Source organism: Siphateles boraxobius, unplaced genomic scaffold (genome assembly GCF_051911475.1).
Source record: "Siphateles boraxobius isolate OS27281-9 unplaced genomic scaffold, OSU_SipBor_1 51, whole genome shotgun sequence".
Taxonomy (NCBI): domain Eukaryota; kingdom Metazoa; phylum Chordata; class Actinopteri; order Cypriniformes; family Leuciscidae; genus Siphateles; species Siphateles boraxobius.
In genome coordinates this window covers 2,044,236-2,061,769 of record NW_027509153.1, presented here as the reverse complement: position 1 = coordinate 2,061,769, position 17,534 = coordinate 2,044,236, and the positions used below count along the sequence as shown (strand labels likewise).

The 17,534-nt window shown below is 47.5% G+C and overlaps 1 protein-coding gene and 1 non-coding gene across 3 annotated transcripts; both read right to left on the bottom strand.

Annotated features, from left to right (window-relative positions):
* Positions 1 to 49: 49 nt before the first annotated feature.
* trnav-aac (transfer RNA valine (anticodon AAC)) lies at positions 50 to 122 on the bottom strand. The gene has a single exon. It is a non-coding gene; the product is annotated as a tRNA-Val (tRNA).
* Positions 123 to 12,862: 12,740 nt separating this feature from the next.
* On the bottom strand, positions 12,863 to 16,110 carry LOC143712791 (FGGY carbohydrate kinase domain-containing protein-like). 2 transcript variants are annotated; one of them, XR_013195086.1, is made up of 3 exons: positions 15,741 to 15,788; positions 13,147 to 13,208; positions 12,863 to 13,020 (listed from the first exon to the last, which is right to left on the bottom strand). XR_013195086.1 is itself a non-coding variant. In XM_077204797.1 (3 exons), exons 1-3 carry the CDS (start codon positions 16,004 to 16,006, stop codon positions 12,933 to 12,935), a joined length of 252 nt encoding a protein of 83 aa, XP_077060912.1. In that variant the 5' UTR covers positions 16,007 to 16,110; the 3' UTR covers positions 12,863 to 12,932. The 2 variants fall into 2 exon arrangements, 1 of the variants encoding a protein (XP_077060912.1); XM_077204797.1 differs by lacking the exon at positions 15,741 to 15,788 and adding an exon at positions 15,905 to 16,110.
* Between the last annotated feature and the right edge of the window lie 1,424 nt (positions 16,111 to 17,534).

Below are 17,534 nucleotides of genomic sequence, written 5' to 3'. Positions count from 1 at the left end.
CCCACCTAGCGTGGCAAACAGTTTAAATTTTCTGTCAGAATCCAACCACTGTTTCTGCTCGGTTTCGAACCGAGGACCTTTCGCGTGTTAGGCGAATGTGATGACCACTACACTACAGAAACCTATTGATGAGACACATGTGCTTTTTAGAAGATGGCTCCTTCCCATAATCTGCTCTGCAGGCAGTGTGACAGTCTGTAAATTCCACAAACAACAGAACAGAGGTCATTCTGCATGGCAGTCTGCCTACAGCTCCTTGGTAAGATGGCCTTCACCTGTCTCAAAAGTAAGGGAAATTAGGTAGTTCATGGAAATATCCCTATTAATTTAAGTTGCCATTGGACGCTTAAGCACTCGGAGGGATCTCTGCTCCAAATGGACGCCCATTTGCCACTTAATTTAATGGTGAAATGGACACTTTGCGTTTTTGGGGTGTAAGGCGTATGAATGCATTGCATTGCCCATAGGGCCCTGGATGGACAGGCTGGTGGTGGTGGACCGGTGGTGGACAGGCTGTAAATTCCACAAACAACAGAACAGAGGTCATTCGGCATGGCAGTCTGCCTACAGCTCCTTGGTACGATGGCCTTCACCTGTCTCAAAATCATACCGATCTTTATGGGAGCTCCCTGGGCACAGCGCTATGGAGGGCCAGGATCGGAGTTGGGCTTGCACGATTGGAAGGCGCAGACGGAATATCTGGCCGGATTACAGGGACTGAGTGCATCACAGAAAGTACAGTTTGTGTTGGGGTCTTTGGAAGGAGAAGCCAAAAGAGAAGTTCTTGCTGCATCAGAAGCCACACGGGCTACCGCGAAAACTATCTTCGATTTCCTGTCCGGATTATATGGAGACTCTACCCCGGTGGCCACTCTTCGTGCCCAGTTCTTTAACTATCAACAGGGGCCTAAGCAGACTCTTCGGGCATACTCCTTGAAATTGTGGGAGCAGTTTGGCCGGCTGTTGGGTGAACTTCGTCGGGGTCGAGTCGAGGACGGATCGATGGTGAGAGAGAGGTCGTATTCGGAGAAGGGGCGAGCTCCTGTGCGCCGCCCCCTACGTCCTGTGGGCCCCCGGTTCCAGTGGGATGACCAGGGAAGGCCCATCTGTATTAATTGTGGAGACCCGGGACACATCAGTCGTCAGTGTGGGCTCCGTCGGGGTTCTCAAGGGGGTTTTTAGTCCCACCGGCTACTGTGGGTCAAGTGGCCGGGACCCCTTTGTGTGACCCTCCTTCTGTTCCTGTTTTACGAGACGACAGGGTTGGGCGCTGTCCCACCGTGGAGGTTCAAGCTAACGGAGTCACGATAGATTGTCTGGTCGATACAGGTTCTCAAGTTACGTTATTTTCGGAGAGCCTGGCCCAGGAGTTGGTTGCAGATCATCGGCTCCAAGCAGTGGACGCTTCTAGTCTGACTTTACGGGGGCAAATGGTCTGGACATCCCTTACACTGGGTACATCGTGGTAGACTTTCTGGTCCAAGGGGTTCCCGTCCAACAGAAAGGGGTCGTTATCGTCCGAGATCATTGCTTGGGCATTCATCGAGCACTCCTAGGGATGAACGTTATACTGGATTGCTCGGAGGAATTGTTTCTGGGCCGGCCAGCTCGGACTTCTCTGTCATCGGCGAAGCAGGACAGGGACCGGATTCTGGCCGATTGCCGAAGAGTGCACGTGGCTAGTCAAGTGAAGGAGAGAGAAGGCATCGGTCGAGTAGCCTGTCGGTACGCTTTGTCTGTCCCAGCCCAGAGCGAGACCGTGCTTTGGGTCCGAGTACCTGCAGGACCCTGTGGGAGGGGTACCTGTGTCCTGGTAAAGCCCCATGAGGACTGTCAACCCATTGAAGTGGCTCACGGGCTGACGGCCATCCACCGTGGGCGAGTCTCAGTAAAGGTGCGGAATGCCAATCCCTACTCCGTGCTCCTTCGTCGACACCAACGTCTGGTTCGAGTTTCCTCGGTACGCTCTGCCCAGGTTCACAAGCATCAGTACGTCTGCTTCAGGCAGGTGAGCTCTGCGGTGGTGGAAGTCGCCGTCCGCCCAGTTGAGGCAGAACCAGGCTCTGTGGGAGGAGGGGTGCCGACCCATTTGATGGGAGAGTCCCTGAAGGGTGAAAATCTGGAGGAGGAACAGGTGTTACAGCTCCAGGAGCTCTTGAGAAAATGGCAACATGTGTTCTCGACCCACAAAGAAGACTATGGATGCACAGGGGTAGTGAGGCATCAAATACCTACCGGTGAGGCGATGCCTAGCCAAGAGCGGTATCGTCCGGTGCCACCCACCCTCTATGCCGAGGTCCGCGCCCTGTTGAAAGGGATGCTGGAGGGAGGAATTGTTCGAGAGAGCAGTAGTCCGTGGGCGGCGCCAATTGTTCTGGTTCAGAAGAAAACGGGAGCTTGGAGGTTCTGCGTTGACTACCGCAAACTCAACAGTGTAACGAAGAAAGATACATTCCCGTTGCCACGGATTGAAGACTCACTCACCTGTCTCACACAAGCGGCGTGGTACTCCACATTGGACCTGGCGAGTGGATACTGGCAGGTGCAGGTAGACGACCGAGATAGAGAGAAGACACCCTTCACCACCCCGTTTGGGTTATTTGAATGGGACCGGATGCGGTTCGGCCTGTGCAATGCTCCTGCGACCTTTCAGCGCTTGATGCAGCACTGTCTAGGGGGACAACTGGTCGACTCAACGCCAGTATACCTGGACGATGTGATCGTCTTCTCCCCTGACTTCCGCACTCACCTGCACCATCTAGGTGGGAGGAGGACCACCTAGGGAGGAGGAGGAACACAGGAAGTGTTCAGGGCCATGGAGAAATATGGGCTAAAGCTTAGGCCAGACAAATGCCAGTTATTGCGGAAGGAGGTACAGTTCTTGGGACATCGTGTCAGTGCTGCAGGGATATCCCCCGACCCGGAGAAGGTGGCGGCTGTCCAAGGGTGGGAGCCACCCCGGGCAGTGAGACAGGTGCGGTCGTTCCTGGGGTTCGTGGGATTTTGTCGACGCTTTATAAAAGGATTATCTGGGCTTGCTAGGCCATTGAACCAACTCCTTGCTGGTTCCGGACGTGCCCGTGGCAAAGGCTCCCCGTCAGTGCATTGGGATTCCACCTGTGAGACCACCTTCCAGAACCTCAAGCAGGAACTTCTGAGGGCCCCTATCTTGGCCTACGCAGACTTCACCCAGCCGTTCCTTCTGTACACTGACGCCAGCAATGCAGGTTTGGGAGCCGTGTTGGCCCAAGAGCACCAAGGAGTGGAGAGAGTGATTGCATACGCAAGTCAAAGTTTACATCCCGCAGAGCGGAACGCGGCAAATTACAGTTCCTTCAAAATCGAACTACTGGCAATGAAGTGGGCCATGACGGAGAAGTTCAAAGATTACCTGTTGGGAGCCAAGGTGACGGTGATTACGGACAATAATCCATTAGTACACTTGCAGACCGCCAAGTTGGGGGCAGTAGAACAGCGTTGGGTGGCACAACTAGCAAATTATGATTAACAGCTTAAATACCGACCCGACAGAGAACACGTAAATGCGGACGCCCTGTCCAGACTCCCAGTCATCCGGAGGGACAACCAAACACCCCTTTGTACCCCTGGCCCCAAAGACGAGTTGCTGATGGCAATGGTGGAAGCTCCCGGGACCCTGAGGGCTGTTCCGTCTAGTTGGGGGTGGGACCCCGGGCGGTGGAGAAGGCTGCAGCTGGGAGATGCAGACCTGTGTCAGGTTACGTTGTACCTTAGACAGGGATACATGCCGAGAGCAGAGGAAAGCGGGCTCAGACGGTGGGAGTACAACATCTCCTAAGGCAGTGGAAGAGGCTGCGACTTAGAGAAGGGGTAATCTGCCGTTCGATGCAAGATCCCCGAACACAGGAGACAGTACACCAGGTGGTGGTACCGGAGGGCCAAGTCTCGGAGCTATTGACTGCATTCCACACCCATACTGGCCATCAGGGCCAAGAGAAGACGCTGTCTCTGCTGAGGAGGTATTTCTACTGGCCTAGGATGGAAAAGAAAGTTGAGGAGTTCGTTCAGAGTTGTCCACTGTGTACGTTGTTCAAACGCAGGAAGGAAGTCCGAGCCCCATTGGTCCCCCTGTGGCCCAAAGCACCTCTGCACATCATAGGAATCGATTTCCTGACTTTAGGTCGGCCGACGGATCGATTTCAAAATATCCTGGTGATGACTGACCTATTAACTAAAAACGCCTAGGCCATCCCCACTGTAGATCAGACGACAGTTACCACAGCCAGCGCCCTTTGGAGGGCAGTGATACAACCTTTTGGCTCCCCAGAGACCCTACACTCAGACCAAGGTTCAAATTTTGAGTCCCGAGTGATCCAAGAGCTGAGCCACCTTTATGGGTGCCGGAAGACCCATACGACCTCATACCATCCTCAGGGTAACGGGGGTGCGAAAGGTTGAACCAGACCCTGTTGGGGTTATTGGGGACCCTAGAGAGTGAACAACAGGGCCAATGGGCCGAGAGTCTCCCCTCTCTGTTGCAAGCCTATAACAATAGTGTGCACAGTATCACCGGGTATGCTCCTTCCTACCTTATGTTTGGGCGCCATCTCCGCTTACCTGTGGACTTGCTCCTGGGGACCGAGGCTGCAGAAAGAGGGTATAGTACCACTGACTGGGTGAATCGGCACCACCACCAACTGCTCGATGCCTACCGACGAGTCTCAGATCATCTGAGTGCAGCAGCCGCCAAGAACAAGCGGCTATACGACCGGACTGCCCGAGAGGCCCCTTTGTTACCAGGGGAGCGAGTGCTGGTAAGGGACAACCGGCGCTCAGGGAAGGGGAAGCTCCGCGATCGCTGGGAGTCGACGCCATATGTGGTGGAACGACGACAAGGGCCTGATGCTCCAGTTTACTCGGTAAGACCCGAGGGGAAACCAGGACCGATACGGGTGCTCCATCGAAACTTGCTCCGTCCATTTCCGAACTATTCGCAGCTAGCGGCCGAGGCCCCAAGTGCGCCACCCGCCCCAGAGGTACTCATGGTAGGGTGGTCTGTGGTCCCGAGGGACCCTGAAGTTGAAGCAAGAGTGGCTCCGCCCTCGCCACCCCGACGGTCTCAGCGGGACACCCGAGGACAGCCTCCTGAGAGGTATGGCGAATGGAATTGAAGAACACCGGTTCTCGGGACTAGAACCGATTGGCGGGGGGGATGTCACGGGTGACAAAAACGCGTAGTGAGCGGAACCCTCTTGGTGAGTCACGAGTTTCTCGAGGGAACGATTTGTTTGCGACACATCCCACTCCAGTTCCAGGTGTGGCAGAAACATTGCCCGGCCTGATTAGCGCTAATGCACTGCAGGTGCAAGAGAGAGAGGAGCGGCGTTCACACAGGTGTCCGGCTTCACAAGCCAAAGATAAAAGGGCTATCCAGAGAGGTTTCGGGGAACGGGACGTGGATGTGGTCTGTTTTGTTTTTGGAGCAGTTTGGGGCTCAAGCTTTACTCGGGGAAGTTGTCTGGATGTGGGGAAGAGAGAAAGATAAGTGAATTGATTTCATCTTATGAACATTCGAAAAGCTTGAAGAGGATGCAGTGAATGTAAATCTGACTGTTGGGGAAGCTATGTGTTTCAGAGTGTGTTGAGGAGGAACTGAGGATTAAATATCCCCCACGGGAGTGTAACGAATGGATTGAGGCCTCTGATCAGCCCTATCGTGTGAGTGAATTGCAGTGTTTTTGCCTTATTTATATACATTGATTCATGGCTGTGTATTTGAAGTGAACCCGAGTGTGGTGTGCTTTTACTGAGAAGCGGCCCCAACCCCTGCTTACACGTTTGTGAAATGTTATTATATCTGCTCTCCATCAGAAGCCCAGAGTGATACAGCTGAGTTTGGAAGTATGCAGTATCGCTGGTGAAGTAAGCTTTTAAATCACTGTCTCACTACTTTGCACTGACGAACAGTATTCTATGTTGAGAAGAATCCTTTACCTTCCTACTTACCATCTGAGTCTGGAAGTATGCAGTATCGCTCGTGAAGTAATTTTTTTAAATCATTGTTTCACTACTGTGTACTGACGAAAGTATTCTATACTGAGAAGAATCCTTACCTTCCTACTTAACGTCTGAGTCTGGAAGTATGCAGCATCGCTGGTGAAGTAAGCTTTTAAACCACTGTCTCACTACTGTGCACCGACGAAAGTGTTCTATACTTTGAAAAATCCTTATCTTCCTACTTACGGTCTGAGTCTAGAAGTATGCAGCATCGCTGGTGAAGAAAGCTTTTAAGTCACTGTTTCACTACTGTGCACTGCTGAAATTATCTTATACTGAGAAGAATCCTTACCTTCCTACTTACTGTCTGAGTCTAGAAGTATGCAGCATTGCTGGTGAAGTAAGCTTTTAAACCACCGTCTCCCACTACTGTGCACTGACGAAAGTTTCATGTACTGAGAAGAATTCTTATCTTCCTACTTACCGTCTGAGTCTAGAAGTATGCAGCATTGCTGGTGAAGTAAGCTTTTAAATCACTGTCTCACTACTGTGCACTGACGACAGTATCCTATACTGAGAAGAATCCTTACCTTCCTACTTACCGCCTGAGTCTAGAAGTATGCAGCATCGCTGGTGAAGTAAGCTTTTAAAATCATTGTTTCACTACTGTGCACTGACGAAAGTATTCTATACTGAGAAAAATCCTTATCTTCCTACTTACTGTCTGAGTCTAGAAGTATGCAGCATTGCTGGTGAAGTAAGCTTTTAAACCACCGTCTCCCACTACTGTGCACTGACGAAAGTATCTTGTACTGAGAAGAATTCTTACCTTCCTACTTACCGTCTGAGTCTAGAAGTATGCAGTATTGCTGGTGAAGTAAGCTTTTAAATCACTGTCTCACTACTGTGCACTGACAAATGTATCCTATACTGAGAAGAATTCTTACCTTCCTACTTACCGCCTGAGTCTAGAAGTATGCAGCATCGCTGGTGAAGTAAGCTTTTCAATCACTGTCTCACTACTGTGCACTGACGAAAGTATCCTATACTGAGAAGAATCCTTACCTTCCTACTTACCGTCTGAGTCTGGAAGTATGCAGCATTGCTGGTGAAGTAAGCCTTTGAATCATTGTCCCACTACTGTGCACTGACGAAAGGATTCTGTATTGAGAAGAACTCTTACCTTCTTACTTACCGTTTGAGTCCTGAAGTGAGCCGTATCCTTGGTGAAGTTGTCACAAGGTGACGAACTAGAGACGGAACTACACAGCCCACGGGGGGATGTTTCCGCCCGGAGCGGTTTCAACTGAACACCAAGCCGGCCTCAGATGCGTCGCTACCATAGGAACAGCAGCCGCTGATGGCAAAGTGACAGAAGGTGCGGCGCATTAAGTGACTGTGTGACGATTGGGACATGTCGCTTTTAGGAACAGACAAAAGCAAAACTTTGAGAGACTGAGTGGGTTGGGTGGGATTGCTGCAGCGTTCAAACTTTTCTTCTTGCTGAGAGAGAGTGAGAGATTTCTGTGGGACAAATCGGCTGGCGAGATCGATCCGTGGGAAGGGAATCCGCTACGAAGAACTGGGTGACGGAGAACAGAGAGGCAGAGGGCGAAGTCATCTATGAAGTATTATCGAGTCCACTTACTGGGGTGAAGATAAGTACCAACCTTCTACTGGCTGTATTATATGTGGGTTATACACGAAAAGATTATATATGAGGAGAAATGACATAAAAAACGGAGTCCAGATGTCTGAATGAGAAGACAGCTGTTAGGATTTGTGATCGCAGTCGCTGAATTCTTCCGTCTAATTACCCCCGCTGTCCAGAGCGAGGAGGTTGGCCGTGACCTTAAATTTCACGGAGTGGATGAGAGTGACGTGAGTTAATGCTGTGTCCCACTGTGTGTGGTTGAAGTGGAGTTATTGAATGCTTACTGTACAGAATTCTGTTACATGTCCATCGGTCTTGCCTTGTGTTACAGTCGGGAGTTTTCTGAGGAAGAGATTAAGTGAAAACGGACTTTAAGCCTGCTGTATTCTGATTCATCATTGATGCTGTTCTGGAGAACGGGGAAAATCCAGTTACCTGCTGTTCTGAGTGTTGAATATCCAAAGCCTGTTGTATTCTGATTCATCATTGATGCTGTTCTGGAGAACGGGGAAAATCCAGTTACCTGCTTTTCTGAGTGTTGAATATCCAAAGCCTGTTGTATTCTGATTCATCATTGATGCTGTTCTGGAGGACGGGGAAAATCCAGTTACCTGCTGTTCTGAGTGCGTCCCATCTGAAGCCCGCTGCATTTGTCTCATCGTTGCTGTTGTGGAGAACGGAGGAAACCTCAGGTACCCGTTGTTCTGAGTGTTGTGTATCTAAATCCTGTTGTACTCTGCTTCATTATTGATGCTGTTCTGGGGGACGGAGAAAATCCAGTTACCTGCTGTTCGGAGTGTGTTCCATCTGAGGCCGGTGCATTCTCGTCTCATCCTCGCTGTTCTTGGGAGTGGGAATAAACCCAGTTACCTGCTGCCCAGTCGACGCCCTTCACAGCCCCAAGCCTTCTGCACCGACGTATTGGGAAGACCAAACGTACGTGGAGTACCTACTTGCTGTCAAGTCGATGCTCCTTCACAGCCGTAAGCTTTCTGCACCTGTTGAACTAAGAAGAACCAACTGTATTGAGAGGATTTACCTGCTGCCAGTCGACGCTCCTTCACAGCCCTAAGCCTACTGCATCGACGTATTGGGAAGACCAAACGTACGTGGAGTACCTACTTGCTGTCCAGTCGACGCTCCTTCACAGCCGTAAGCTTCCTACACCTGTTGTATTGAGAAGAACCAACCGTACTGAGAGTAAGCCTTTGGCACCTGAGAGACTGAGAAGAGTCAACCGTACTGAGAGTAAGCCTTTGGCACCTGAGAGACTGAGAAGAGTCAACCGTACTGAGAGTAAGCCTTTGGCACCTGAGAGACTCAGAAGAGTCAACCGTACTGAGAGTAAGCCTTTGGCACCTGAGAGACTGAGAAGAGTTCACCGTACGGAGAATAAGCCTTTGGCACCTGAGAGACTGAGAAGAGTCAACCGTACTGAGAGTAAGCCTTTGGCACCTGAGAAACTGAGAAGAGTCAACCGTACTGAGAGTAAGCCTTTGGCACCTGAGAGACTGAGAAGAGTCAACCGTACTGAGAGTAAGCCTTTGGCACCTGAGAGACTGAGAAGAGTCAACCGTACTGAGAGTAAGCCTTTGGCACCTGAATGTATCGAATAGAATCGAATGTAGTTCTTTAATGAGAACTAGTAATGTAGCTAGTTTTATTTAAGTTACTTATAAGCCATAAGCAATCGTCGATTAAAAGAGTATTTGGGGATTGCAGTTTGCTGTTTGACTTATCAATTTGTGTCGATAAAGTATAATAGGGTGAATCATGTATATAGTGCTTGCATAGTGCATATACTTGTAGCTGTTATGTATCTTTGGAAGTCCTTGAAATTAATAGGTTTCAAAGCGCAGCGCAGCGTTCCGCGTCCTGTCTAAAAGGTGCTTCAGTCCTAGGCGCGCGCAAGTACACGAACCCCAACCCCCCCTGTATGTAGATAGATAGATAGCCTATATATACACACACACAAACATATACACAAAAAAAGTGTACATGCTGTTGTGCTGGTGTTGCTGTTGTGCGGGTCTGCATGTTGTGCTGTGTTGACAGTTAGAATGTTTATGGTTATTGATCATGAGGGATCAAGAGTTTAGAAATCTAATTGCTTGTGGGAAGAAGCTGTCATGGAGTCGGCTGGTGTGTGTCCTGATGCTGCGGTACCGCCGGCCTGAGGGTAGCAGTGAGAGCAGCCCATGGCTCGGGTGGCTAGAGTCTCTGATGATCCTCCGAGCTTTCTTCACACACCGCCTGGCATAAATATCCTGGAGGGAGGGAAGCTCACCTCCGATGATACGGCTGGCAGTGCGCACCACCCTTCGCAAGGCTTTGCGGTTACGGCTGGTAGTATTGCCATACCAGGCAGTGATGCAGCCAGTCAGGATGCTCTCGACGGTGCTGGTGTAGAACTGTGTGAGGATGTGGCGGTTCATTCCAAACTTCCTCAGCCGTCTCAGGAAGAAGAGGCGCTGATGAGCCTTCTTCACGACGGCCTCAGTGTGGACGGACCATGTGAGTTCCTCTGTGATGTGGACACCGAGGAACTTGAAGCTGCTGACTCTCTCCACCGGTGCTCCATTGATGGTGATGGGGCTGTGTTCTCTGTCGTTCTTCCTGAAGTCGACCACTAGCTCCTTGGTTTTGCTGATGTTGAGGGAGAGGTTGTTCCTCTGACACCAGTGCGTCAGAGTGAGCACCTCCTCTCTGTAGGCCGTTTCATAGTTGTCGGTGATCAGACCTACGACCGTAGTATCATCAGCAAACTTGATGATGGAATTAGAGCTGTGAGTTGCCACGCAGTCATATGTGTACAAGGAGTACAAGAGTGGGCTGAGAACACAGCCCTGTGGGGCTCCAGTGTTGAGGGTCAGTGATGAGGAGATGTTGCTGCCTATTCTAACCACCTGGCGTCTGTTTGACAGGAAGTCCAGGATCCAGCTGCACAGCAAGCTGTTTAAGCCCAGAGCCCGGAGTTTCACATCAAGCAAGGAGGGCACTATGGTATTGAATGCTGAGCTGTAGTCTACAAATAGCATTCTCACATATGTGTTCCTCTTTTCCAGGTGGGAGAGAGCAGTGTGTATTGTAGATGCAATAGCATCATCAGTGGAGCGGTTATTGCGGTATGCAAACTGCAGTGGGTCCAGTGAGGAAGGTAGAACAGAGCAGATGTAATCTCTGACTAGTCTCTCAAAGCATTTACTGATGATGGGGGTCAGAGCAACAGGGCGCCAGTCATTTAAGCAGGTGATGTTGGTTTGCTTCGGTACAGGTACGATGATGGACGTTTTGAAGCATGTGGGGACTACAGACAAGGAGAGGGACCAATTGAAAATGTCCGTAAAAACACCAGCTAGTTGGTTCGCGCACTTTCTGATGACGCGGCCCGGAATACCGTCTGGACCCGCGGCTTTACGGATGTTCACCCGACGGAAAGATCGGGTTACATCCGCTACAGAGACGGAGAGTGTACTAACCTCTGTAGCTTCAGCCGCGAGAACTCTCTCCGCGAGGGGGATGTTAGTTCCCTCAAATCGAGCATAAAAAGTGTTCAGCTCATCTGGGAGAGAGGCAGTGTTGTTCACTGTGGAGTTTATGTTTCCTTTATAGTCCGTAATGCTATTAATTCCCTTCCACATGCTTCTAGAGTCGGTGGTGTTGAACTGTCCTTCAATCTTGTCCCTGAATTGGCGTTTTGCTGCTCTGATAGTTTTTCGGAGGGCATAACTTGCTTGTTTTTGCTCCTCCGCACTCCCGGAGTTAAAAGCGGAGGTCCGCGCGTTGAGTGCTGCACGAACATCGCCATTAATCCATGGTTTCTGGTTCGGGTAAATCCGTATTGTTTTGATCGGAACAACGTCTTCTACGCACTTCCTGATGAAACAGGTTACGCTATCAGCATAAGCCTCATATAGTGCAAGCACTATATACATGATTCACCCTATTATACTTTATCGACACAAATTGATAAGTCAAACAGCAAACTGCCATCCCCAAATACTCTTTTAATCGACGATTGCTTATGGCTTATAAGTAACTTAAATAAAACTAGCTACATTACTAGTTCTCATTAAAGAGCTACATTCGATTCTATTCGATACATTCAGGTTCCAAAGGCTTACTCTCAGTACGGTTGACTCTTCTCAGTCTCTCAGGTGCCAAAGGCTTACTCTCAGTACGGTACGGCTACAGTATACCATAATTGCTCCGTTCTATTTGGCCTAAGACATCGAGAGTCACGCAGACCTATAACAACCCAGCCACAACATAATTGGGAACAACATACCTTACCTTAACACAGAATGGATTTCAAGGACTTCGCGCGCAGATCAATGGCCTCCACAGTTTTTATTTTTTCTACGAATCTTTGAGTTAACATGTAGCCTACTAACCATGATTGGAATTTGCACCGCAGCGCCACCACACCTTGATGCTCATGAATAGCATGTACAGTTATCTTTATTGAAGTGAATTAGGTTTAAATCGCCATCATACATGCATGAATGAATGATATTTTGCTATTTTAGACATAATTCTCCACGATGATCACATTACACAAAACTGAAATTGCACGTAAAAATGAAACATTGTCAATATTTTTTGAGACCCCCCCAAAATTTCATGAATCATGTTTTCAGGGGAGCCCATGTCTTATTAAGGGGAGCCGAGCTCCCCCTAGCTCCCCCGTAGTTCGCACCCTGGTCGAAACGTTAGTCATTCTATACTAATAAAAATATTAAAACGTTCTGTGCTCCGGTCCTGCTCCTTGGTCCTCGCTAGACCTTGGGTCCTTTTCCTCAGATTTTTGTGTCCTGTTCTGTGAGCACTAACTAGGCTGAAGCGCAAGTGACTCCTTTCTACTAGAGCAGGGCTGTTCAATCGTTTAGATGCCTCAGATCCCCATATATGATCATTCTCCTGCGAGGAACCCCACCCTAAAGTTAAAAAGACAACACACAACCTCACTCACTCACACACTCACTCACACACTCACACACACTCACACACACACACACACACACACACACACACACACACACACACACACACAAAAGAATAAATATTGTAAAAAGTATATATTTTTTAAAAGCCTTTTATTGCTCTGAAATGCATATTACAACACTGATTCTAGTTATGGTCGAACACTTGTTTATAAAGTGGTTTCATCTGGTGATATTTTCCTCACTCCTGCTCATTTGTGTAAAAGGCTGAACACTTATAATGTTAAGATGAATACAAATCTAGTGTTTTTGGTCATTTGAAGCAGACTCTTCTAGTGTTTAATCTGGCCGTCTGTGTGTCAAACTCCATCATCCTCCATCAGCGCCACACACTCCTTCTGATGATCATAAAGACGTAGAAACACAGCGTACTTCCTTCTGTAAAAGCTTCACACACAGAGACCAATAATCATTCATTACTCATGCAGGAGACATGAATCCTGATCTATGACTGTATTAAATCTCTGCTATGTGGATTAATGCTTTATTACGAGAAACATCATTGGATGGCACCTTTCTAGAGCAGGGTTTGGTCTGACGACATGCCCGATTCTGCTCATCTTCATCATTGCTTCCTGAGAAGAGAGACAAGAGGTTCGGTGCATGAATTTACACGGAGAATACACGGTATAAAAATAAATGCAAATTAATTAATGTAATGCGGAACTACTGTTACATACGCGGGTTCTTTAGGGACACATAATCTGTAGCCCCGCGCCTTAGGCAGTTTTTTGTCAGGTCGACGACTGTCCAGTGAGTGAGTCACAGACAGCAGCACTAAGGACGAGTATGGCGAGTGGTGGCGACCCACAAGAGTTAGGCCTGTTTTATGCTTCTACGTCAAATCGGCGGCGTACCCCCGCAGACCCCTCTGCGTTGCCACGAACCCCTCTCCGACCCCTCCGCTCTGATTGGTCAGATGCACCACGATGCAACGCAACCTGACGCAGAACCATAAAACGGCCATGACGCCGTAGGAGTGAGGGCGTAGCTACGCCGTGGAGTTGACGCAGAAGCATAATGAGGCCTTTAGAGGACCCGCCGGCCTCTTTAAAGGGGGGGTGAAACACTCAGTTTCAGTCAATCTCATGTTAATCTTGAGTCCCTATAGAGTAGTATTGCATCCTTCATATCTCCAAAAAGTCTTTAGTTTTATTATATTTATAAAAGAAAGATAGGCTGTACCGAGTCTTTCCGGAAAAAACTGAGCGGGTGTGGGCGGAGCTAAATAATCACGAGTGCGCAAAGCATTTGTGTTGAGAGCGTCTGGAAGCTGTGACATCCCAAAACAAACCATGGCTAACAATCAGATTCAGCCATACATTTTTGATCCCGAATCAGATCCCGTGAGATGGGCAGTGAAATGGGGGAAAAACGCAAGGTCTCGAGAGTTTTTTAAAAGTAGAAATTATTTGAACTTGGTGTTTTTAGAACACCGTGTCATGCGCGAGTTTTACAACATTTGTGTGTGTTTACTCGTGGTTTATGAGGACATGATTTGGTTTTACAATAAACAACAAGACACCTACAGTGGGCAGCTAAACAAATGTATTTAAACACACACACACACACACACACACACACACACACACCATACATCGCATGCTCCATAGATACATTAACTATACGTGATCATGTTGTTTACTTGCTGTGCTTACACGCCGATAGTTAACAACACACGACATTTGAAGCAGTTTTACTCATCGCCTGCGGTTCCAAGGCACGACCGTGAACCTTTATCAAGACTGCTCCATCCTTAAGAATTAGACGATCTGCAAAAGCCGAGCACAGCGCTTTGATGGGCATACTGCCTTCACTCTCTCGCTCTAGGCTACAGGTGCGCGCGCGCCCTTCCGGGAGAAGTGCCTTTAGGACCCGTATAAGGAAATTCCGGCGCATCTGACGTCACACACGCCCATACTCGAAAAAAACTTTCCTAAACTTGTGACAAACCGGAAGGAGTATTTGTGGCACAGAAATACTCCATCAAACCTACAACTTAATTTTTGAAACTTTGTCCATGTTTAGCATGGGAATCCAACTCTTTAACAGTGTAAAAAACTCACTATGCATGAAATAGCATTTCACCCACTCCTTTAAGATCGCAAGTTTAGGAAAACTTCGGTTTCCCAGTCAGTTACAATTAATTAAACCAACAAGCTTCAATATTAGGTTACTCAATTACTCACTATTAGGTCTCTCTCTCTCTCTCTGGCTCTCTCTCACTTTCTCCGGTTAATTCATAAAAACATTATTACAGCGCTACTTTATTTCACTTTAGAATTCTAGATATGAGCTGTAGATAAACGGGAGGGGTAAAATCAGAACTATATATCTTTTCCGTTTTGTCCAGCAAATCATTCATGACTCATGACAGCTGTTATCTTATCTATTTATCCAACCCATTTAAAAACAATCTGTCAGTGCCATCTTTTGGACATTCATCATATTGCATTGGTTTTCATTTCTTGTCCTCAGAGCACTAATCTGTTTAGTTTTTAGTTACACATTCTACATTGATTAAAAAAGAAAATCAAATGTGTTATTAATGGTAGTATTATTTTATACAGAAATATATATTTTTTTATAATTCAGATGAGAATAATGTTAGTGTTAATTAAAATTAAGGAAAACAAATATATTGAACTGAAATATCAAAATTAATTTTAAATTCATTCAGGTACAATTACCAAACATATCAATGTCTTTATTTTCTTTTCATTAATTTAATTAATAAATGAATTATATATAAATATTGTCAATGCTCTACAAATAAACTGGTTATATGCCTTTACTTTCACACAGAGAAAGAGAGAAATGTAGTAATACACTAGGTGGTACAGCCTGAGACATGCACAATTAAAAAAAAATTGCCTTCTGCATTTTTGTTTTGCTTTTCGCTCCATTGTACCAAACTTGTATCGAACCGTGACTTCTGTGTACCGTTCCACCCATAGTGTGTGTGTGTGTGTGTGTGTGTTGAACCAGTATGGAGCCACAGTCAGATGAAGCACAGGCTCCGATCACAGCGGCTGAGTGTGTGTGTGTGTGTGTGTGTGTGTGTGTGTGTGTGTGAGTGTGTGTGTGTGTGTGTGTGTGTTTTGTACCTGTATGGAGCCACAGTCAGATGAAGCACAGGCTCCGATCACAGCGGCTGAGTGTGTGTGTGTGTGTGTGTGTGTTTTGTACCTGTATGGAGCCACAGTCAGATGAAGCACAGGCTCCGATCACAGCGGCTGATTGTGTGTGTGTGTGTGTGTGTGTTTTGTACCTGTATGGAGCCACAGTCAGATGAAGCACAGGCTCCGATCACAGCGGCTCCCAACAGAACGGCCTCTGGTCCGGCAGCCAGTAGCACCTCAATGCAGTACATGAGATCCACGGGGAGGAGTCGGATCAAGATCCAAGGGGTGGAGATGGGTAGGATTAGGGTTGGGTTTAGGGATTAGGGGTGTGTTTAGGGATCAGGGGGCGGAGTTGGCTAGGTTTAGGTGTATGTAAGGTGGGAGGAGTGGATCCAACTCCTCCCCGTGGATTTCATGTTTCGCAGTGAGAACCATCTCCCGGCAGCCCTGAAACACACACACACATCCCTCAGAGCACTGACCCGTGGTGTCGTGTCATGTCATGTCAGATACCTGAGTGTAGAGACCTGCACTTCTGCGAGACTACCCCGGGACCCAGCGCAACCGAGTGCGGCGCGGGACAATATTTGATGGGTGAATGCGGGTGCGGGCGGCAAGATATTATTGTGTGCGGGTTGCGGGAAAATAAAATTATTTGTGGGAAATATAGAACAAAATAAAATAACTAGAAACAAATAAACCGTTATTTATCTAATGCACAACCAACAAGGATAACTAAAATAAAAACGATTTACAGGCACATGGTCGGAAGCTAACTCTCGCGTGGTTCATAGGCGCAGAACAGCCAAGCCTACCACACAGAGGCAAAATGTCTGCACCGCATGACACACGCCATGTACTTTGCATTCCAGCTTCCAGCGCACCATCGGAGAGGGCTTTCAGTATTTGCGGTCGCATACTGGAGCAGAGACGGATTAATCTGAACTCCTCATCAGTGAACGACATGCTATTCCTGCATGGGCACATTAAGTAGTCATACAGTTTTTTTTTAATTGTTTTAGTTAATTCAGTTTTTTTTTTTATTTAGCTAAATATTTAAAATTGGTATATTTTGTTATTGAGGAATAAGGATAGTTTTTGTTTAATGTTTGAAGGAATTGCTAAAAGCAAAGGCGGCATTCTTAAGCAGTATTAGGCCCTATATATAGGCTACTTTTGAACATGAAAGAAATCCAGGTTTATTATTATTATATAATTTATTAGGCTATACTATAATCATTATGGCATATTTTTATTTATGTACATTTCTTACTTTTTTACTGTATTTATTTGTTCTAAGTTCCTTGTTCATGTTCATCCATTGAATTAAACGCAAATAAAACGAAACATTTGTTTATTTTCCGTTTATTTTTTATTTTATTTTTTATATTCAACAGGGGAGCAAGTGAAAAAAATCACAGAGTAGCAGGCAGAATATGCAATGTATTTTAAAAAAAAAAGTACTTATACGTTTACCCGCGGGATTTTGCGGGCGGGAGCGGGACGAAACTTGATTGTTGGGGGCGGCAGCGGGAGAAAACAACATATATTTTTGCAGGAACGGGATAAAATCCGTCCCGCGCAGGTCTCTACCATGTCAGATAAATGAGTGAGTGTGTGTGTGTGAGTAAGCATTGACCCGTGGTGTTGGTCATGTCATGTCAGATATATGAGCGTGTGTGTGAGTGAGCACTGACCCGTGGTGTTGGCGTGTGTCTGTACGAACAGCGCGTTCTTGCTCAGCCCCCCGCACAGGAAGAGGGTTGTGATGTCATA